The 24089-nt window shown below is 38.5% G+C and overlaps 1 protein-coding gene across 4 annotated transcripts in view; it reads right to left on the reverse strand.

The window, feature by feature from the left end:
• ATP11C (ATPase phospholipid transporting 11C) overlaps positions 1-24089 on the reverse strand; it is a 198080-nt gene that overhangs the window by 75623 nt on the left and 98368 nt on the right. For all 4 annotated transcript variants that reach the window (XM_037820975.1, XM_037820974.1, XM_037820973.1 and 1 more), the window contains 5 exons: positions 22455-22574; positions 14642-14731; positions 10440-10520; positions 8438-8545; positions 253-381 (listed from right to left, as the gene is read on the reverse strand). In XM_037820975.1, the coding sequence (XP_037676903.1) occupies positions 253-381; positions 8438-8545; positions 10440-10520; positions 14642-14731; positions 22455-22574 (528 nt within the window). The remainder of the gene's footprint in view (positions 1-252; positions 382-8437; positions 8546-10439; positions 10521-14641; positions 14732-22454; positions 22575-24089) is intronic.

Below are 24089 nucleotides of genomic sequence, written 5' to 3' on the forward strand. Positions count from 1 at the left end.
CTACAAAAATCGTAATGGCTATAATTTGGGGCATGGTTTTTCTTTTATTCCCACCCAGCACCACCTGGACCCCCAAAGCTGAGTATTTGCTTAGAAGTCCTAAGACAATTACATAAAAGCTTCCTTCAAATACAAAACTGGCATGAACAGGAAAAAAAATAAAGAAAAAAGATTAGGGAGTGGTGGGAAGCAGTCTTGCATGATCAACTCTACTGAGCTCAAAATGTTCAGCCAAGGTTTAGTCTCTATTACCTTGCAATTAGATTCTCCATCAAGACTGGCTGTAGTGACATAGCAGGTACCGTCATGGGTGCATGATGATAAAAGAATAAGATCACAGGGAAAGGTTTCATCTGCCTGAACTTCTACTACGTTGCCGACCTAGAACGGAGAGAAAATTAAATATAAATATTCTTAATTCCAAATGAAGTATTCATCATATCTCATACTAAAGTCAAAACATTAGCAAGACAGACACTTTTCCTCATCTGGGGCCAGAGTATATCAGCATCCTAAACCATGTGAAATCTGAAGGAAGACTATCACTCAACACTCAGAATTTTCTTTTAGGTCACAAAGACTTAGGTTGCTTTCAGATTACCTTAACACTGAACTTCAACCTCTAATAAAATGATTCAGGCACCCAGGAGCCCATTTGTTCTCTATTTCCAACACTAATGTGTGATAAGTTAGTGACCATTATCACTTCATGAATGAATCCAGAAAATGTCTTGCATGTCCCAAGTATGGGAATTCACGCAAGCTGAGCAACCATACTGCACCAGGTAAATTTCAAAATGCTTTGCTTCCCATGTGAAAAATAGCAATTGATCACTGGGGGCCAGTTCCTTCTTCAGTGCTCAGAGGACCTCATTTAGAGAGGCATCTCTTTTTCCCATAATATTTGAAAAACAAAAGTTTTTTCTATAAATCACTTTCCAATGATACCAGTTGAATCAAGTAATATAGCAATGAGAAACCATTTCGTATCAGCAAATACTCAAGGTCAAGTAAAGAAGAGGGAAAATATAAGGTAAAACATCTAGCAAAGTGTCTAGCACATGTTTACTATTTGATAGAAGTTAATTATAAGCATTACTAATACCCTAAAGCCACTTTACTCTCAACTTATGAATAGTTATAACACATTTTTTTTTAATCTAGAAGAATGTAATAAATCAACCAGTCCAGTGCTTCCCAACATTTTCACACCATGGCAAACATGGAAAATGATAAATACTACTTTTGTACAGAAGCCTTACATAAAGACAGGAGGCAGCTGGTGGCAGAAGTCAACCCATTTTAGGAGGGAATAAATATCTGGTTTCTTGGTGTGATGGTTGGGTTCATGTGTCAACTTGGCTAGGTGGCACTGGCCTGACGATTGCTGTGAGGATATTTGAGGCTGGTTAATAATCCAACGGGCTGGTTTGTCGGATCATCAGTCAATTGACTGCAGCTGACTGATGACTCATCAAGGGGCGTGCTTCCACAGTGAGAGAATGCAATTGGCTGGATTTGGTCAGGGTGATCAGTTGGAGGCTTATAAGCCGGACAGTTAGAGAAACCTTCACTTCTTCTTCAGCTGCTCAGTGAAGCTTTTCCTGGGGAGCTCGTCGAAGTTGCCAGTTCGTTTCCTGAGGAGTTTGTCAAAGTTGCCGGTTCGTTTCCTGAGGAGTTCGTCAAAGTTGTCAGTTCATTTCCCGAGGAGTTCGTCGGACGTCTTCCTTGGAGTTGACAGCTTTTCTGGTTACCTGTGCACCATTATTTTAATTGTTCCATGATAACTAATAATTCTTGAATGCCAGCTATGTGCCAGGCACGGTGCTAAGGCCTGTCTGTGCATTATTTATTGATTCCTCACTGTGATGGTTGGGTTCATGTGTCAACTTGGCTAGGTGGCCTAGCTGTCTGGTCAAGCGGGCACTGGCCTGACGATTGCTGTGAGGCTATTTGAGGCTGGTTAATAAACCAACGGGCTGGTTTGTCGGATCATCAGTCAATTGACTGCAGCTGACTGATGACTCATCAAGGGGCGTGCTTCCACAGTGAGAGAATGCAATTGGCTGGATTTGGTCCGGGTGATCAGTTGGAGGCTTATAAGCCGGACGGTTAGAGAACCTTCACTTCTTCTTCAGCTGCTCAGTGAAGCTTTTCCTGAGGAGTTTGTCAAAGTTGCCGGTTTGTTTCCTGAGGAGTTCGTCAAGGTTGCCGGTTCGTTTCCCGAGGAGTTTGTCGGACATCTTCCTTGGAGTTGACAGCTTGTTGACGGCTCTGCAGAATTTGGACCCGTGCACTCCCGCAGTTGCGTGAGTCACTTTTACAATTTGATAATCAGAGACATCTCTCATTGATTCTGTTTCCAAGGAGAACCCTAACTAATACACTTGGCTTGGACACACTTGAAAAATGCTGAACCAATAAAAGAAACACCTGTCTTTTTTTTTCAGCGTCAACACTTTATTTTGTGTAAAAAGGGCAAATTTAGTGATTATTTCCATCTTGTACATAAAGTTATAATTTTCACATTCAAGCTGAAAATTTGCAATTTGGTAAAAATGAAAGAAACATAAATGTCTCTGAAGGAATTCTTCACACCATTATATATACCTCATGAGAAAATTTCAAACACTTTCCAAGGTACAAAGAAAATGAAATATTAAATTTCTACAGATTTTGATCTATAGATCAAATAAATACAGAAGTGATATAAAAACCTTATGCAGTTTACTTTGACCTCTGTCCTGAAAGGATTTTGCCAGGGACAGGTGCTTTTCTTTTGTGTAAATGGCTGTGGCTTTATTTAAAATATGAAAATCAAAGGAAGAAACCCTGTTTGATTGCAGTATTTTTAAAGTCCCTCCCCAATATTAATAAAATATACAGCACCATAATAAAAATATTGATGGAAGAGGGTATTCACATCATACGAAACTAATAATAAACACAAACACTGAAAACCCATATTAGTATCTGTAAAATAAGCTGATACATGTGTTAGTTTAGTTAGCCATACATTTTCTTTTGCAGTAGTAAATAAAATAACTATGCCTCTGGCAATCCATGGTTCCTAGATTAGATGAGAAGCAGCAATGGGATATTCTTCCTCTATTTGTATTGAATGTTGGATGTTCATATTTTCCCACTGATTTGTAATAGCAATTTATTAAGAGAGTGAAATCTGAGTCTCATAATTTTTAAGTACATTTTATTGGTTTATTTGTGTTTTAAATTTGTGCATATGTTCTCAAAATTGGACTTTTAAATATTTCATAGTAAAATTAATTGTTTATGGTTTCTCCTTTTTGTTTCAGGCTATCTAAAATTATGTATTATTTAAAATCTTTTATTTATATTTTAATTGATGTTTACTTTTCAAATATTGAATTTATGTAACTTTTATTTATTATAATGTGTGAAATAGAGATCTAATCTGACTTTCTCAACACCATTTGCTGAATGAAATTTTAACATATGCTCAATTTTTATGTATATTTGGATGTTTCTGTTCTTTTCCAAAGTCAGTGCCAAGCTTTCCAATTGTTTATAATAATTTGCCTTTCCAAAATAAAAACTCCTACCTCTTCAAAAAAAAAAAAAAAAAAAAATAAGCTGATAGCAACAGCTTTAGCTTTTCTCATACTCAGCAAGGAAAAGGTTAAAGAATTTAAACTACCAAAAGTCCCCAAATAATCCTAACAGGAAAAAATAAAAATAAACCAAAGGTCAGCAGTACGTTTTGAATGATAAGAGAGAATGGAGCTATCAAATTATACAATTGGAGTCATGGCCAAGACAAAAATCTCGGCATTAACTTAATTTCTGATCATCAGCAGGAGTTAAGAGTCTGCACAATGAAGAAGGGCTTCAGATTGTGTTTAGACCCTACCAACCTTTATCTGTTCACCACGGAATCAAGATGAGAAACACTTCATGAATGGGTGGGAAATTCTAAAACCCTCAAAGTCTGGTTTGGCTGTAGAAATGGAAGCTAATAAAATCTGCTTACAAGTGTGCATTTCATAGAAACACCAGGACTGACTGGCTCCAAATCATATCTCTCCTGGTTTACGTACTCAACACCTGTCTTTTATTTGCAACATAGTTTAGCAGATAAGGAAGAGGATCTCAAGGCCTCTTCGGGAACAATTTCATTTTCTTTACCAATCTTAATCAGCAGACGAGCAACAGCGTCAATAATTTCATTAATGTGTAAATAATATTTCATTTTGTTGGATCTTTCCTTGCTCACTTACATAAACACTTATGTTGATTACATAAAACCACAACATATGCATAAATACTCAGAAGAAAATAACAGATTCCTAAAGCATCTTAGAAGAGGGAAACACTCAGCTGATGTTGGAAGGTGGCTCTTGGTCACTGATGAATAAAAACCACAGAGGGCATTTCTTCTACAACACTTACAATTTATCTCGATATGAAATACAAAGGTCCAGTGCATACAGAGTCCAACCAAGTTGAGGTTGGTGAGATGGGGGGAATCACAAAGGGTCTGATAGACCACGATAAGGGTAAGTTTAGGCCTCACCCTGAAGGTAACAGGAAACTGGTAAAGGACTTTGAAAGCAAGGGAGTAACATGTTCAGAGAAGGTCAATTCTAGAGTTCTTCTCCCACTTAGGATGCAACAAGCCACAAAAGAACATCACCACCCCCCACCATAAAAATGAGAAAACCCCAGAGAGCATACAAAATCATCATTTTTTTTTTTTGATCCATGAGAGAACTGAGATTGCAAGGCAACCAAATGAACTGAGGTTCAAAGGAAGACAAGCCCCTCTGAGGAGAGACAGGGCAAAAGAACTGTTTCATAATTGGCAGAGCACAGTAGGAAGAAGTGGTTGCCATGAAAGTGGGTAAGAAGAAAACAAGTGGAATTTCAACTGATTCTTAAAGGCTGATTGTAACTAATGTGACTCCTGGGAGTCTAGGAGCCAGGGGAAGATCACAACCATTCACCAGCTCTTCTCCACAGGCCTCCGCCGAGAGCAGGGGACCTAAAATGAGCCCTCCTCACTGGAGCAGGCATGCAGGTGGTAATCGCTGGCTATGGAGACAGGCACAAAACTTTGTTAGAATCCAGGGCCGTTCTGTCATATAAGACAAAAGCCATCCGCTTCTAGTGGCAAGGACAGAAACCATCTGAGGTAAAGTCTCAGGGAAACATTGACTACTGCGGGGGAAAAAAGGTAGAAGTAAAGACCGGCTGCCGCTGGGGGTGGGGCAGAAAAACACTCATACTGAGGATCCAGCCTGACACAAGGCAAAGTTCATCTGCTATGGGGGTGGGGCAAGAATATTAAAAAAGTCCCATCCCTGAAGCTCAGGAATTTAGGGCCTACCTAATATAGAGACTGAAGCAGGTGAACTGAGAAACCTCTCTGATTCCACCAGGAGTGGGGCCTGAATAACAAGTAACAGCAGTCTACTGCTGGGGAAAGAGCAAGGGCACTGAAAGAGACACCCTCTGTGGCTCAGGGATACAGGGCCTGCTGAAAGCAGAGGGTGCAGCAGGAACACTGGGGAAAACCCTCCAGTGCAAAAGGCCCCCTGCAAAGCACAGCAATCCCCAATCAAGGAATTAGAAGACTGCAGTGCATTGAAAGTAACTATGGCTACAACACAACCCAAAGTTAACCCCAACTCCTGACTAGACTTGACTTTGGATTAGGGTGTTTCCATGGAGATGTGACCCACCCAACTATAGGTGATAACTCTGATTAGATCATTTCCATGGAGGCATGGCCCCACCCATTCAGCCTGGGCCTTGATTAGTTTACTAGAGCCCTATAAGAGAGCTCAGACGGAAGGAGCTTGCTGGTGTAACTTAGAGACACTTTGAAGACAGCAGTTGGAAGCTGACACTGACATTTTGGAGAACACACTTGAAATGCAACCTGGGAGCAAGCGGACACCAGCCACATGCCTTCCCAGCTAACAGGGGTTTTCTGGACGCCAATGGCCATCCATCAGTAAAGGTACCCTATTGCTGATGCCTTACCTTGGACACTTTATGGCCTTCAGACTGTAACTTTGTAACCAAATAAACCACCTTTATAAAAGCCAATTCATTTATGGTATTTTGCATTCTGGCAGTGTTAACAAACTGTAACAGGCTTATCAGCAAACTTAGAAATTTATAGCATTAAATGTTTTCATTAGAAAAGAAGTTGAACTCAACTCCTCTACTACTAACTATAACCTAACTCCCTATTCCACTTCAAGGAGCTTCCTTCTTCTCTGTCTTTTGATGTTGACCCTCTCCTTCTGACCCAGTCCAAATGTTCTCATGCTCTGCCTCTGAATCTCACAGTCTATTTCATTCCCAACTCGTCCTATAAAACTGCTTTCATCTCCCTTCTCTAATCTCCAAGAGTGTTTCTTTTCTGAAACACTCACTGGATTCTTATCAGTTATCTTCCTGATAAGCTAGCTTATTAAACTCCTTGAGAACATGGACCATCTCTTCTCATTCTTTGTAACTCCTCAGGAACTCAGCATAACATCTCAATACACTTTGGTTGACTCACTGACTGAAGTATCAGAGCACAACCTCAATAAATTTCTATATGGCAGTAAAACATGACATATTATTGGGAGGGATCTTACTATACCTGGTTTCCAATATTTCTGATGCCTAACCATATGCTTTCACTCACAAATAACTGTTTTTACATTGGAATTCCTCAAGGCCTGTTACTAGGGCCCTCTTCTGGGTGATCTATGTGACTCCATTCAGTCTTGAGGTTTCAAATACTATCTGTGTGCTGGTGATTCCTAATTGTCAATCTCCAGCTAAAAAAAAACCTCCTCTGAGCTCCAGTCTTGACATCTCCATCTGGATTTCGAATAGTTATCTCGAACTTAACATGGCCAAAACTGAATTCCTGATTTCCTTCCATTCCCACTTCTGTCCCTAAACCTGTTCTCCAGTCTTCCCCATACTAGTTAATAGCACCACTATTCACTCAGTTGCTCAAGTCAAAACCAAGAAGGTATCTTAATTACTCACTTTTTCTCTTTCCCTCACCCACCACATCCAATTCATCCATAACCTTACCTCCAAAAGATATCCGGAATATATCCATTTCTCTTAATCTCTGGACAGATAGCACTGAGTTAAAAGCATGAAATCTACACCTAGAATTGACTGGATTCAAATCCCAGTTTTCCCATTCACTAGTTGTGGACAAGTTTCTTAACCTCCGGGTAGCCCCTGTTTCTTTGTTTGTACAGAGGGGATAATAAAAGGATCTACATCATAGGGTTGTTGTGAAGAAAGGATTAAATGAGGGAATATAATGCGTATTATGCACTATAAAAGTGTTAACTACTATTTTTACTATCATTTTCTCTACTACTATCAATCTAATATAAGCTCTCATAATCTTTTGTCTCTACCATGACAGTAATCACCTAACTAGACTCCCTGAGTCCACTTCTGCCCTTGCTGCCACTTTGTCCATTCTCCAGAGCCATTTTTTGAAAAAGAAGTAATATCAAGTCACTCTGTGGCATTAAAACCCTTCAAAGGCTTCTCATTGCCCTGAAGATGCAACTTGACCAAGTCACTCTCCTTCTCAAAAACCCCAGCCAAGTAAAAAACAGAGAGACTTTTGGCTAATGAACATCTTCACCTTCACACAAATACTCTAGAAGGGGGACTCAGACAAATAGCATTTCACATAATGGTGTCAACTGCTTTAATCAAGATTATACCTGGTTGAGGTAGACCTCAAGAAGAAAACTGGTGGAGGGAAGGTGGAAGACAGAGGTCTTTCTAAATGGGGGTGGGGTGGAGTGACAGCAAAAGCAAAAAGGGTATAGGAGAGAGGGAGAGGTATGTGCCAGACCTTCAACTACTTTGCAGTTTTACTTTGTGTCCTGGGAGCAACAGATTTAATGGTATGAATCATTTGAGCTGCCTTCCTTCCTTACTTATGCTGAACAATGATGCTGAATTCCTAGGGCAGGTTTGGAATATGTCAGATCCTAAGCTACCCTAGGCTATTCTGCTCTGGGATGAAGAGAATAGAGAAAAAAATTTTAAAAGAGATTCTATGTCAAACTCAGGGGACCCTTTCACTCTTTCGCACTCATTTAGCATCGTAAATATAAGAAGATTCAAGAAAATTTACACAATAGCTGGGGATGTGGAGAATTTAAGACCAGTAATACCAAGGATTTAATTAATAATTCAGTAGTGAAAATACTTGATAGAAGTACAAGGATGACTGTTGTTTTTTTTAATTAATTCTTATCACAGCCCTAAACCATTCCAGATTGGTTATTTTCACCTAGCTTCTTCCCTTTGGTTCTACTCAAATTCATTCCTTGTTCTGGAGGATATGGTTTCTATTAGCTTTCATATTTTAATCCTTACTTATATGGAAATATTCTTTTGAAAAGAATACCTTGATTTTTTCACTTTCTTTTCTCACTCGTTTTGCATTTTCAATGATGTAGACAGTACTCTTGTTGACTTCATTGTCAGCTCTATGCCTCAGCCAATCCTCATATCCCTAGAAGGATAAAATAACCATATAAACAAACTCAGATAATGAAGCAAACTTGTTAACAAATCTCTATAACCTCCCCCACATGAGTCACCAGCAGATATTTACACTTTAATTTATTTATGAGTTAATTTCAACACAGAACGCTAAAGAGACAACGCTATACATTTTAATAGCAAAATCTGAGACACACTTTCAAAATAACCCTTGGGTAAATAGCTTTATTGCACTAAAAGGTTCCTCCATTCTTCATATAAGTATTAATGAAAACACAGGCACAGAGCCTATGTTCCCCAACTGTGAAGGAGTATGATTTTTTCTTCTAATTCTACTCTTCTTCAAGTTAATGTTAACTTTCTCTATTTTTTAATTTGAAAAAAATTATTCTAGATTTTTATTTCTTACAAGCTTAATTACTATATTCTTCTGTAGTCGACTGTTGGAGTGATACCCCTGAGAAAATATTATAATTCTTCGCCACCCACAGAGTCCAGGAAAAGGCAAGTTGGGATTGTTTTGACGGAGAATCTATGGTAAGTCTTATTTGAGATCAATGGTTAAACTCCATTGACTTGGTGATAAGAGAAAGTATTACTTTGTGTTCATTTTTGAGAGGTAAAAGTAATCAGGGAAAGATCTAATGGTTCATTTTTATTTGATCAATGAAAGAAAGAGCCAAAAGAACAAAGAAAGGAGGACATTCATTTGTTTGAGCATAACCTCCATTCTTTTTATGACACCCTTTTGCTTTCTTTCTAGGCAGTAACGCCACCTTTTCAAATACAACTGTTTGAAAAATCTCATGATCACTTTCCCCTTTCCCCTTCTTTTTCTAGGGGGCTATATTCATTCACTCTTCTGTCCCTCTTTATGACAATGCTACGCTATCACGTCATAGGGTACTTTCTGTAATGCCAGAGAGAAAAGAAAGGAACTAACATGAACTAGTAATAGGAGTAAAATGAATCAGTAAGAGCTTTTAAAAAATGATTCATGCTATTCTTGGAAACTGCACTTCTGTGATTTTAAAGAAAATAATCCTAATGGCCTAAGGGAAAGAACATTCCAAAACTCTTTATTTAGCAGCCAAACACTTGATAAAATATTCTTGCAGTTCCTGGTACTCAAGATAGAAGACCAGATAACCTCAAGAGGAAAGGTAACCTTGTGTCCAATTCTGTCAAGCAGAACTTCATTGTGTAAGCTCCTTTGGGCACTTAGTAAAAGCACCTTGATGTTTACTATCTAAAAGTATATTTGTAATTAGCTATGTCCTATTGACAGCCCCAATACATAATAAACAGTTAACCCACCCCCTCTTCATGTCTATTTTCCCATTCCCATTTTCAATTTCATCAAGTATATTCCAAAGGTACTATCACATAAAAGGCTCAAAGTACTTCAAAGACATTAACATTGCAATCCCTGGCAGTTGTCAACTCTAACACAGAGAAATACGAATAAAAGTCTACCCTACCTACCAACCCTCGGTCCTTCAGCAGTATCAGGAAAGACAATAAAATTAAAGGATTTGTGATTTTGAGTTCTTTGCTATAAGCAACAAAAGAAGTCCACTAGGATGAGAATTTTTCAGACAGACATACTTAGCTGAAACAATTAATGCACAGAAAAAAATCCACCTCCCAATTTCCAAGGCTGCGCCTTCTACCTACTCTTTTATGCTCACACCATCACAGACACATATTGAGGAGGAAAGGAGCATAGAAATTAAGGATGTGACTTAAAATCAGTTTAATAGGTTTTCAATGGAAACCAAGGATAAACTAAATCCATCAAGGATACTGCCCACTCTACATAAATATGAAAAAGGAACCTTGACAATGAAATTCAAATCTTATAAGACTGGAAGGCAGGCATAATTGTAAAATAAGAAATTTACCTGCTTGATGGCTGTAACAGTTATAACAAAGAAAAGTGGAAGTCCACTGGTAACTGGGCTGGTTGGTGTGTCTACTGTGACCTAAGTAAAGACATCAAATTGAAAGTGAAATGAAAATAAGCCAATAACTCATATGCAGCACTTCCATGTTACAACCATTTCAGACAGAAATGCCAACAAAACACATTTGGGGAGCAAGTGAATATTAATTTTTATGAAAACCAAAGCAACCCACACAGCAGTTAGTTTTAAAAAAAAATAGCCCTCAATTCAGACTTCAGTATTCATCCCAGCTTGGATTAGCTCTTTTACTGATATATATCCAATCATTCGACAACTGTGTGTTGAGTGCCTCTCTGTCAGTCCCCTTGCTATGATCAGCCAGGCTCTAGAGATGCAGCTTTAAGCAAGATTGAGACAAGTCCCTGCCCTTGTGTAGCTGGCAGCTTAAATTACAAGCGTGCAGATGATGAGATCTGAAGAGTGAGTATAAGTTTACTAGGTGAAAGGTAGCTTTCCAAGCATAATGAACAGTATATACAAAGTCTCTATGCTTTAGGAGGAAGTAAGGCACATGTAAAGAAATGAAAGAGGCCAGTAGCAAGAGGGCATGTGGTTCCAGACAGGGCTCTGAGATGGAGGGAGGGGTCAGACCAGGTAGAGCCCTCCAGGCCTTCTTTATCCCACAAAAAGCAGGAAGTCATTGAAGGTTTCAGGCAGGGAAAGGTGACATGATTAGAACTACACTTTGAAAAGATCCATCTCACTGAGTTGTGGAAGATCCACTGGAAGGGAAACAAGAGTGGAGGCAAAGAAGACGGCAGAAAGTGAGACGCAACAGGGCTCTGTTCCTCACAGAAGCTTTGAACAACCAGCAAGGCAAGGTCTGGCAGAAACATCTTTCTGAAAGCTCCAGAAAACAGTTAAAGAATTGCCATAACAGAGTGAGCATGCTATCAAGAATAAAAAAAATAAAAACACTTAAAAGTGGTAGGAACTTGTGGTACCCTGGCAGGCCCCTCCGCCATCCTCACTGGCCACACCCCCAGTGCACATCCCAGGTGCCAGTTCCAGAGGGAACAGAGTAACCCTTATGCACATACTGAGAGCATATATGCTTGGCACAATCTGTCTGGGGATGGCCTGAGGGACTCGCCATTCCAAAGTATGACCTGCGTGTAGAAGGTGGCTATCTGATCTCTGCTACAGAATGTTGCAAGAGGCAGTCAAGTCGTGCTGCCTGGCACAAGGGATTGCCAGCTGTAGGACCTACAGAGCAGTGCCCAGGACCTTGAGGAAACTGTTTCCTGGGGAAGGGGGAACAGTCATATCAGTGTAAACTGGGAATTCTGAGGGCCAAAGCACATGCCCAAGACAAGAGGCATGGGCATAAAGGATCAGGGAGGTCCCTACATTTTGGCCTGGAGCTAGTCTCCAAACTCATAGTATGGATACACCCTGAAGGAGAGCACTGGCACAGGACAATCTGCAAAGACTGGAAAGGGTGTTTTCTCTTTTTCTCGGTTAGCTCCTGGCATTCAAGAAAAGCTCTGTCAGACCATTAGCTAGACACAGCTTAAGGAACAAATGCACCAGAATCTAAATTACTGAGATAACACATTAAAATATCAAAATGTCAAGCAAATGAAACTGTTACAGATTTAGGATGTTAAATTTAAGCCCCATGGTAACCACAAAGAAAATACTAGAGAATATGCAAACTCATATAGACAGACAGTAGAGTACAGGTTATGGGGGGGGGGCGGGGAGCAGGCTTAATGGAGAGTTCATGGAAAATGAGTGAAGGGCTTCTGTTTGGAGTGAAGAGAAAGTTCTAGTGATGGATGGTGGGGAAGGTACCACAATATTGTGAATGTGATTAATTCCACTGAATGGTATGCTTGGGAAGGATTGGAATGGGAAGGTGTATGTTGTACATGTTTCCACAATAACTTTACAGAAAGAGAAGCTAAAGAAATAATGACAATTAAATGCAATACATGATACTAAATGGGATGTAAGAATGGAGAAAAGGCTCAAAAGAATATTGTTGGGACATAAGAAAAATTGGAATATAGAATATAAGCTTTATATCCATGTTAAATTTCTTGAACTTCATAACTGTACTTAAGGTGATTACATAAATGAACATCCTTGTTTGTAGGAAATGTACTTGGAAGCACTATGTATTCAAGAAGTATGATGTATGCAACCTGCTCTCAAATGTTCATTAGCTAGATAGATGGATGGACAGACTGAAGGAAGGAAAGAGAGGGAGGGAGGGAGGGAGGGAGGGAGGAAGGAAGGAAGGAAGGACAAACGAGCAAGCAGGCAGGCAAGCTATGGCAAAGGTGGCAAAATGTTAAAACTGATGGATCTGGGTTTCAGGGGGCCGGGGGTATGTCGGAGTTCTCTGTATGGGGTTTGCATTATTTTTCCAACTGTTCTGTAAGTTTGGAATTATTTCCAAATAAATAGTTAAGAAATGGTTCTCTTAGGTTACTACAATAAGAAGTTTTTAAAAAGTGGTTTAAAAAACAAAAAAGAGTGGAGGCAGGAAGTCCATTTAGGAGGCTACTGCTGTAATCCAGGTGAAAGATGACTTGAACTAGAGTGGGAGCAGCAAACATGGAAAGAAATTCCAGAGCTAATTAGGAGGCAAAAATGGCAGGACTGCCAAGGGATTAGATGGAGGTGATTCAAGATGTCTTCCAAGCATCTGGTTAATGCACCCGGGTGGATGTTGTCATCATTCGCTAAAACAGAAAATACTGAAAGAGAACTAGATTTGAGGGTAGGGGAATCAGGAGTTGACTCTTCCCTCACAACTCACTGACTCGCATCTTCAACCCCTATCCAGGCTGGCCCCTGCCACACATCCTGTGTTGCAAACACAGTGTTCACTGCCATCTACACACCAGGCCTTTATGTGGCTCTGTGCCTTTATGCAATCTCGTCCCTACTCCTGGGTTCAGGTCTGGCATTCTCTATCAGGTTAACACCTTCTAATCCTTTAAGATGCAGTTCAGGTATCACCTCCTTTTTGAAGGCTTCCTTCTCAGACTTTTCTTGGGTAGAGAGAATCCTAACTTCTATTATAGCCCCACAGCACTTTGCTCATGCTGCTTGGATGACACTACATTAAATTAAGTTGAATACATGGCTGCCTTCTCAGCTATATCAACCTCTCTGAGGGCAGAAAAGTCATATCTTGATGCTCACTGTATCTTTATTGTGTGGACTACTGCATGGCACATGGTAAGTGCTCGGTATACGTTTGCTGAAATAAACTGCAATGCACCGCAGATCGAGCTGAATAACTCCCATCAGCAGCATACTCTATTTAGGTTATATTATGTTGCCCTGTAAGGTATCTGGACATGAATCTAAAGGGACTCCTTTTCGAATGTTCCATCATTCAAGATTCAAATTGGCTCTTTCCCATATAAAAACCCAGATTGGTTATAAGAGCAGGGTTAAATTCAACTATAGTACCATTTATTTAAAGCCTTCAAGTGGAGAAACAGAAACAAGGCATTTGAGCAATTTCATTGCAATTTTTCAGCTTTATTTGTTTAAAAAATGAAATGAGAAAAAATGTCTTTAACATAGTAAAAATTTCAAGAGGTTATTTTGACAAGGGAGAGAATTTAATGGCTTATAGATTTAAAGATGCGAGATGCAATTTAAAACGGCTACAACAGGCAAAACATTAGGAAGAACATAGGCAAGCAGAAGGATCTACCAGGCTTTCACCCTTTTAAAAGCGAGTAAGTGAATAAGGAAGAGCGAAACTGGTAATTCAGGAAGATCAAGGACAAATTTTCACAAAGGCTGTAGCTACTGTTTAACAAAGTAAAACAATTAACTATTAGTTTGAACTATTTTCAGTTATGATATATACCACTGCATTTAATGGGATACATGTCCTTCTAGGATGAACAAAGATGTAAAATCCACTAAAGCTCTAATGAAAGTAACAATGAAATAAAATTTCAAGTTTTGTAGAAAAAACAGTACTTTAGAAATATATAAAATCACATAAAATTTAAAATGTAATATTATCACTTTAAAAAATCATATTACAATAAGACCTGATATCTTTTTATCAAGTGGCAATTTAAGCTTAGAAATGGATTGAAAAAATTTGTTTGAAGAAACCAAGTTTCTAAAAGTTGAGTGGCTGTTTATAGAGTTCTTACCTGTACAAGGAAAATGATGAGAAAATAAAAATTTGCAATTCTCCTAAACTGTTCAAACAGATTCTTTGGAAGGAAATTCCAAACCGTATACTGTAAGGGAGGAATTAGGAAAGAATATTATCAGAAAGGAAACTTTTAAAACCCTAACAATAATGACTGATATGAGTCCAGATTATCACATGGATATGCAGTATAAAACAACACTTTGAAAATATGTAAAACCCAAACCGCATACACATGAATAAGCAAATATTTAGAGACAAAGTATATAACTTTTTTTTCTCAGTTCTCAATGTGACTAGTCTCTGAGGTTTACCACTGGCCCATCCAGTCCTGTACTTTCACTTTCCATGACCTCTTATCTAAATTACATTCCCTGTTATGCACTCTCATATCATCCTCTACTTCCTCGAAAACACTTGCTATGGCAAACAATTATTTCTGTGTGAATTTTTTATTAAAGTTTCTCCCTCAATAAATTCTGTATGGGCAGAATCTTCATCCATCTTGTATAATACTATTCTCCTAACCCAGTGCACAAGACCTGGCACAAAGTAAACAATCAAGTAGCAGGGATGGATGGATGAACAAATTAATACCCCAGCTCAGTGAACCACTGGAGTCTTGATCATTGTCACAGATATAACTGTGTCCCTCCCCTTACCTCCCGCACCCATGACAGCTGAGAGGTGTACGCACAACCTTGGGCCATAGCTGGCTTTCACTCTTAATGAACAACATCCCACACTGGGCTTTGGGAATAGAAGAGACAAGTGCAAAGGTTTCAATGCTAAATTGTACATGGACAAGAAGGGAGAACTCTTGGGCCAACTCTCAAAGTGCCTACATGTGAGGAGCCACTGCTAATACTTTAAGCTTAAGAACTGGGACATTTAAGAATCAAAAGAAATAGCTGGGTTTTCTGGATGTCTTGATAAAGACCAGAAACCAGAAAATTAAAAAATGCTTCTTAACCTAAAGGGCTAAATTTATACTTGAATGATATCCATCCCAAGTATCTGCATAATATAAGAAGTCCATTAAATCAGTTAAGGTGATTGAAAGGCCAAAGTCACAGAGCATGACACAGTATATGGGAATTTACTACTAATCTCTCTTCAACAGATTTATGGACTTGAAGTTAGGGGAATTCCAATGGGGGGGGGGAGGGAGACATGGAGCAAACACATTCAGTGGAGCAGTTGCATTACAACCAACAGCCAGCCCAAAAGGCTCTTCCCCTGGGGTCTATGGAAGTGCCTCCAGGATGATCATTCAAAATTAAGTGCAGAATTGTGCATGGATGTGCATCACTCAGGAGTCTGCACTTTTCATCATGTTCCCCAGGTAGCTTACGGCCAAAAATAATAGGGCTCAAACCCACTGGTTCAGTCACTTTGAAGCTAACACAGTCCAGGCCAGCACCTAACTCTCCCAGTAACTTAAGATCAAGTTTCTGTCTTGGCTAAACAATAATATAGGTTAACAGCTGAGCTTTCTGGTGTGTTGACCACCAAACCAAAGGGTTTTTAATTAAACAAATAAACATTAGGGACTGTTAAGGTCCTCTGCATGTGTGTGTGTCTGTGTGTGTGTCTGTGTGTGTGTGTTTGTATTATGGGGGTAGGGACGGAGTTACATCAAAAGAGAACTCTTTCTGTTTTTGTTTCAAAAGCCCCACTGTTAATTTACAGCCATTTTAAATTGCTAACTTAACTGCTTCTTTGTGGAACTCAGGTTATTGCTACATGCCTGCTTCTCTCCTCCATCAGGCCATAAGCTTTCCTTACAACAGGTACCTAGCATGGTGTTTGGCGCATAGAATACACATAAGAAACCTCAATTAAAACTTGCGTGTTGGCCATTTACTCCATTGGTTCAACAAAAAGACAAAGTAAGCGTCTATCATATTTTTAAATTCTAATACAAATGTAATATAGTATATAATACTTCAATGCAGAGAAAGAAAAGCCTACTCTTTAAGGATTTTTCTGAATGAAATTGAGCTTGAGCCAGATACACCAAGTCATTCATATTATGTTGTTACTCTAAAAAGGCGAAGCTCAGGCCTTTGTGTTGCTACAAACCCAAAACAATAATCACAGGAAGAAAATGTATAGAGCAGTTATTTGTTTCAGTCACAATGATAAGAACTGAAATTTTTCTCTTAAGATGTTCTTGCTCTGGTAAGTTAGTAAATGGATCTTTTATACTAACTTTACATGCAACTTTAAACTAAAAGAGCATCCCCAACATTTAGAACATGTTTTAAAACTGTTTCTATAGAAAAATGCCCATTTTCCAAGTATATACAACAAACTTTATACCTATTCTGTAGTGAATTAGATAACTGGTACCTAAATGTGATGTTCAAAGATGCAATTATGTGGGAAAAGTTGTGGATTAGCACTTCTAACATCTACCCCCTAATTTAATTTGAAACCAAAATCTTATAACTTTACTAAATCAACTTTCCTAATTTAAAGGTGGGAAACTGAACTGAATCTTAGCTTTGAGAGTATATTATTTAAGCAAAAAAGGTTTAGAACATTATTTATTTTAGCCCAAAGTCCATCATTTTTTCCAATTTAGCATTAAAAATGCTGATGGGGAACCTAGAGCTTCAAATAACTTGTTCTAATAACATGTCTATATAGCACAAGAAACAGGGGAGCAGGTAAAAAAGGAAAAAGTAGCTTTTTAAAGGACCAATAGGGATCTGGATGCAATGGCACAAAATAACTATACCTAAGTTGTAAATAAGCAGCCAGTTGCAAATGAGCAGCTCTATCTGAAGTAAGGGATCACTATGCCAAAACTACAGTGCCCATTATTATTATTAACTCTCCCTGATGAAGGCATAAGATCCAATTTTGAGCATCCTAGTGGTATACTTCCATTTTCATTACCAGTGTCAAGCAGAATAACTCTCTATTTTTAAGCATCATTCTTTCCACTGTGTAAATTCAGATAGACGAGCAAAAGAAACCACAATGACATACTTGGATTGGGATTTAGGAACTTTACCAAAAAAGGCACATTTGAGGGGGTTAGATAAGAATCGGAAAGAGTGAAGTCTAATAAATTCTACTGATAATTCTGATTTTTAAAGATGAAGAGAAATGCTAGTGTAATTTTAGGCCTGGAACTTCAGTCCAGAACATTCTTTCACATGAGCTCTAAGCTTATGTTCTAACCTTGGGCATACCTTCAATGAGAGTTAGGTGGAACCCATTTGCTCTTATTGCTCCTTAGGACCTTTGAGATAAGGCTCAGAATTTTACATGGAAAAAAAAGTGAAACCCATAAACACAATGGAATGTGAAGATCCTAACAGGGTGCAATCAATGCTTCTTTTGCTAAAGAAGGGAAATTCCGAGTTTTGTACCAGCTACAAAATTCTGGTGATTCCCTAAAGTCCCTGCAGAGTAGTACATTCAAGCAGTACAGCTGCAGAGGACAATTTTTTCTCAAGAAAGTATCATGTTCCCAGGAAAAGAGAACGCTAATTTTATAAGTAAATATGATTTAAAGTAGGTCAAAGTGTTTATCTTCAGTGTTTCCTGTATTAACAAGACTTACTCCCAGTGTTACACTGACATTACTGACAGTATTTGCAAACAAAAAAAGTACCCAATTAAGATAAAGCTATTTTTATCACTGAAGAGTGGAGAGAGGAAATCAACACTTGCCACAAAATTGGAAGGCAGCTAGTATATTCTATAAAGTGTACATTTCTTCAATTAAAGGATTCTGGTACAAATAGCCGAAAGACAATGTGAGGAAGAAAAAGTAAAATTATGAAACTACTGGTCTCGCCCAAGTGGACCCAAAGGCCTCTTTTAGTAGAGACCACACCACATATTTAAAAAATGTGAGATTGGGGAAATCAACAATACTACACAGTCTGTAACAGTAATCACTATTTATGGAGTTGTTCTGACACACCAAGCACAGTACTAAATGTGCTATATGGGTTATTTTATTTCATCCTCACCACAATCCTATGATGTAGGTACTATTAAGACCCCCATATTACAGATGAGAAAAACGTAGACACAGGGAGGTTAAATGATGTTGTCATGGCCCAAGAGGGCTTTTGTAGCCAAAGGACTAAAGAAAGCACCCAACACATTCTGAGACATGAGCCTTTATTTTGGGGCTAACCTACAGGGTGGGGAAGTCGAGTCACGTTGCCCTGAAATCAGGAGCTTCCCTGAATGGATTCAGGAGCTGCTCTGAATGGCGGCGAGTTCAGAGCACATCGTGGAAATAATCCACACTTGGGGGAGCTGAATAAGCTGGTTATAAGGGCTGGACATTCCAATGCCTATGAGAGCATAAAGTGGGGAACGGGGTCCTGCAATGTAGGGAGGGGTTGATTGTAATCAACAGGGAGGAGGGGAGGATTATAGATTATCTTGTAGATAATAGTATCTCAGGGAGTCTCAGGGAGGTGGTAGTTTCCGGTATAGATTACATTTAGTACCTGATGTTACAAGAATAGGTCAAACCTTAACTGTCCTAGGTCAAGCAAACTGCTGTGTGCAGTCTTCAAGACACTTGGGGGCCCGGGGCTCCCACAGATGTCTTTTAACTTCAAACCCAGATCTTCTATCTCCAGGGATGAAGCTCCTCACCACTACACTGCCCACTTAGAATTATTCATTGTATTAAGATGAAAGTATTAAGATTTCATTTTTTCTGAAGTTACTATACAGCAATTCTTCTTTTTCTGCTCTACTGCTTTTATGGAAAAGCAGATGAATAATCTGCAATCAGGGAAAGTATAAAATTCCCAAAGAAAAAAAGAGATATGGTAGGCTAACAATGTAGAAATGTTCATGCCTTTATCCTGGTTTCTAATATATATAAACTAATCTGTTTAGAAATAGAATCTTTATTTGCCCTGTGGGCTCCTGGATATTTTTTTTTAAATATTCTATTGTTTTGCCTACTGGTGAAACTGAAACTAGATAATGTTAAGTAAAATAAAATGGCCGCCTGCTTTGGGCATTGCCAGGAGAAGACCCTATTCCAAGAAGGGCTTTTCCAGAAGAGGAAAACAACTGACCTGTAGGGGCACCCTACAGAATTGCAGATAAACAATACCTGCTGATAAAACTAATGATAGAACCAGTAGAGAGAGACAGCTTATCAGAATGGACAGGCATACCACACCAATCAATGTGTATCTGCCCCCCACTTTGTAAACCCCCCCACTATAAAATGGAAACTTAATGTCAGTCAGTCAGAACACTTCTTCACTTGCTTCCATGGTCACCCTATATGAGCTTCCCCTTTCCACTCCCTCAGCAGAGCTCCCATCTACTTTCTGAATGGGATGCTACTCAATTCATGAATCACTCAATAAGGCTGTGAGATCCTACATTGCATGAAAAGTTTTTATTTTATCAATAAAATATGAAAAGTCTTCTATCAAAAATATAAAGAATGAGAAATAAACTGAGTCTTTAAGTTCTTTTAAAATGTGAAGACACATGGGATGTCGCAACAAAACGATCATCATTTGGTTCAATGAAAACGGTGTTTCACTTCATCATCTTCCACATAAAATACTAGGAAAAGCAATAATTCCCTAGAAAATATTTCTGGAGGAAGGAGCCCGAATAGCTCAATGATGTGAAAAGGACTCTTTATTTGAGGCTAGCTAAGATCTTTTTTAGTGAATTTTTTATTGTGAACTTTAACATATATACATAACAGTGATAATTTTCAAAGTACAATTCAACAAGTAGTCAGAGAACAAATTTCAAAGAATGTCATGGGTCACAGTTCCACAATTTCAGCTATTTCCATTACTGTAAAATATAACATACATACAGAAAGGTATCATCTCTTGATGCACAGCTCAACAAGCAGTCATATAAGTAATTCAAAAATTGTTATGGGTTACAGTTCCACAGATTCAACTCTTTCCTTATTAGCAATATAGGGTACATAGGGTATATACAGAAAGGTGAAGACTTTCAAAGCACAATTCAATGAGTAGCTATAGAGCAAATCTCAAAGGATGCTATAGGGTACAGTTCAGCTTTCAGTATTCATAGACCTTTGTTAAATCTTATCTTGTTTGTTACTACCCCTTCCTCTCGCTTAATCTCTTTCTCCATCTTTAGGGGTGTCTAGGCAGTGAGTACCCTAACTTGTTCATATTGCATTGGGTATCGACAGTATGGGGAAGGGGGCTGCATCCGATTGTTGTTCTTAAAGAGGCTGTTGCCTCTGGGTTTTAGGACTTCTCTGGCATGGGATCACTCTGGTAGATTTGTTTCTAAGAGATAAAACTTAGTGAGTGAGTCTTTTATAGAATCTCAGGTAGGGACTTAGGTATTTTGGGGATACTTTTGGTAATGGCATGGCTTACTGTGGCCATTTGGGATGTCTCAGCTAAGACTTTAAAGTAGTTCTGTTCTTGGCTTTATCACTAACTCTGCTTGGTAACCACGTCACTAACTTAATTTCTCTGTCCTTGGTGTCTCCATCTGTATGTAATCAGTGACTTGAAAAAGATGACTGGTTAGAAAGTTGCAGCCCTACAATTCTATGACTCTGAGGTCAGAAAGACTATTATAGATACCACAGGGTGAATCAAATATTCCAGGGAAAGGGCTGTTCACTATCTTAGGCATAAGAATGAAAATCGCTGGCTGAGGATAAACTTTCTGCCATAAGGGTATAAAATTAACAGGAAATAGACATTTTATCCAAACAAACTATGTTCTATAGTGGTACAGATCTGCTCACTAAGCAATACAATTTTCACTCGTACTGTCCATAATTGACATGTAACTCTCATAGCTAAAAATAATCTCTAGCACACATCACTTCTCAAAGGAGAAATCAAATGCATTTTAAGGGAGGGCATAACTTTTGTGTTTCAGGTCCTAAGTGTTTGCAAACTTGCAGTGAACCAACTGTCACCGACATTTTGATTCTGCCCTGCCGGCTGCATAAGGAAGGAGGGAAGAATGAGGAAAACCAATGGAGATCTGTGCAATCCTTCAGGAGATGGCAGTAGGCCAGCCATCTAGCATCTAGCACCTAGTACCTAGGCTGGTCAGCCAGGGTAAAGATATGGGGAAAAAAATGTAAAGCAAGCAAATGCTTGTAGAACGGTGACTACTGGGTACTAGCAGCTCTAAGAAATGTTTTCACATATTTCATATTAGGCCCATTTCACTGGTGAGGACATTTAGACTCAGAAAGATTACTTTGGCCAAGGTCAAACAGCTATTAAATGGTTGAGCCAGGACTTAAACCCAAGTCTTCAGTCTCTCGGGCCACTGCTCTTAGCACTACACCATACTGAAGGTAAGATCTGTATTCAGATGGTGACAGAGATACAGAATGCACCCTTTAGGACCCAGGAGTGTACTTGAAAAGCCTGGGACAGGGAAATAGAAAGAGATGCAAATAAGTGTCATTATGGGACTGCACCCTTCCAAAAGAATACAAATCATTTTCCTCCTAATCCAGACATTTGTTTCAGGAGGAAACAATTCCTACTTTCAGCACACTTTATGCCTTAAAGCAATATGCATATTCCACACTGTGAATCAAAATGGAAGGCATAATGAATGACCTTTCACCATAAAATGACAGTGATTAAAAAAAACCAAAAACCTGCCTATCAGTGGAATAATTACTACAGTTGGTATATGATTTGTAAGTTGGTATATGATTCTATGTATGCATATATAAAGGCACGAACTTCCTCAGAAGCATAAATAAAATAAGTGCATTATCTAACTCACTATTTGAACATCTATTGAATTAAAAAAATACTTACCTTAGATGAGACTATTCTATTATCACAAAATCTTTGTGCAATATAAGCTTCTGTTTCTGAAACTGGATGATTGCCAACGAACACAGTGCGTGTACCAACTCGTTTCTCTTCTCCAGCACACTGACCAAGAGAGAGAGGGAAAAAGTTAAGTTTGTCATCACATTTCTGCATGCTTCTACAGAGCTCAGAATTCTTGTCTAAGCATGTTTGGCTATCGTCTGAGGAGGAAGGGTAGTGGGAGTGGAGAAAACCCTGTTAGGAAATTAAAAATTCACTAAACTCTCAGTGGCTGACTTAGTGAAGAATAGTAAAAGCATGGCTTGACCAACTCTTCCAAGGCCAACAGTGCAATTCTAAAATGTTTAAATTAAATACAGTAGCCTACAGAAACTTTTTTTTTTTTTTTACCACCAGTCATTTTTCTTGCCTCCAGAGCCCAAATGAACCTCAACTCACCATCACAGCAACACACTAACTTAAGAAACTTAGGGAAGGTCAGATTGAGGATATTTCATTTATTATACAACTATTGAGGACAACCTTGTCAACTACCTTACCAGAGAGCAGAAAGAAAAATGCAAATTACTCCGGAACAGAAAATAATCACTTAAAGTATACAGGTCAGAAATAGAACCACAGCCTCTATTATGGAATAATCAACTATTTCTACAAAAAACTTTGTAATTCTTTGGCTTTACAGGAAAGAGATTCTTTTGCAATCTCTCAGACTCTATTTCCCTAAAGCTCCATTTCTCACAATATATCTCCAATGGAACTTTAATATATTGTAAGGCAGATTCACTGAATCTAGGATTAGGTTCTATTTTCAGCTTACCCTTTAATTTCATTGTTCTCTTATTTTATATCAGGATAGTATACTTTCTTAACTACCTGGTAGAGATAAATTGGGACACTGTGTAAAGTACTTAAGAGTTTCTTGGAAATAAAGATACTGTATAAATTTGGGATAGTCTCCTCTGATGGCACTATACCATGATGTTTGAGACTACCAAATATATAAGTCAAAGGGAGCAAGATAGAAACCAATATCCATTTATATATTACCATTATTATCTTTTAAGAAGATAATTCCCCAACCCCAAAACTTTAAAAGTATGCAGCTGAATGGATTTTCTTTCCTTTCAATGATCTACTTAAAGGTCAAAAATGTAATTCCCCACTCCCCAAAATTTCATTTTAAGCAAGACTATAGCTTACAAAGTTTTCCAAATGTGTGCTATATTTGGATGCTCTCCAGTCGGAATTTATACACCTTAAGTATTATAGTGAAAATTATTTCTTAGTTTAAAAAAATAAAAATCATCCCAAAGGACAGATAAAACCTCTAACTGCACATTTTTATTTAAAACATATGAAATAATTATTTAGTGTGATATTGCCTTCTAAGTCTGTAGGGAATCACTCAGAAAGTAATCAGAATAAATTAAAATAGAAGAGATTAAGGCTGAATATAAAGGATACTTTCTGGAAATCTACCTTGGCATGGGCTAAGGGAGCTTGTGGGATCCCTATCCCTGGCCACTTGGAAAAAGTCAATTAAGTATCCCTGTGCTGGGTAGCTTAGCTAACAACCTGCCCAAAGACAGGGCATCAGAACAACTGATTGTCCAAGGG

Source organism: Choloepus didactylus, chromosome X (genome assembly GCF_015220235.1).
Source record: "Choloepus didactylus isolate mChoDid1 chromosome X, mChoDid1.pri, whole genome shotgun sequence".
Lineage (NCBI taxonomy): Eukaryota > Metazoa > Chordata > Mammalia > Pilosa > Megalonychidae > Choloepus > Choloepus didactylus.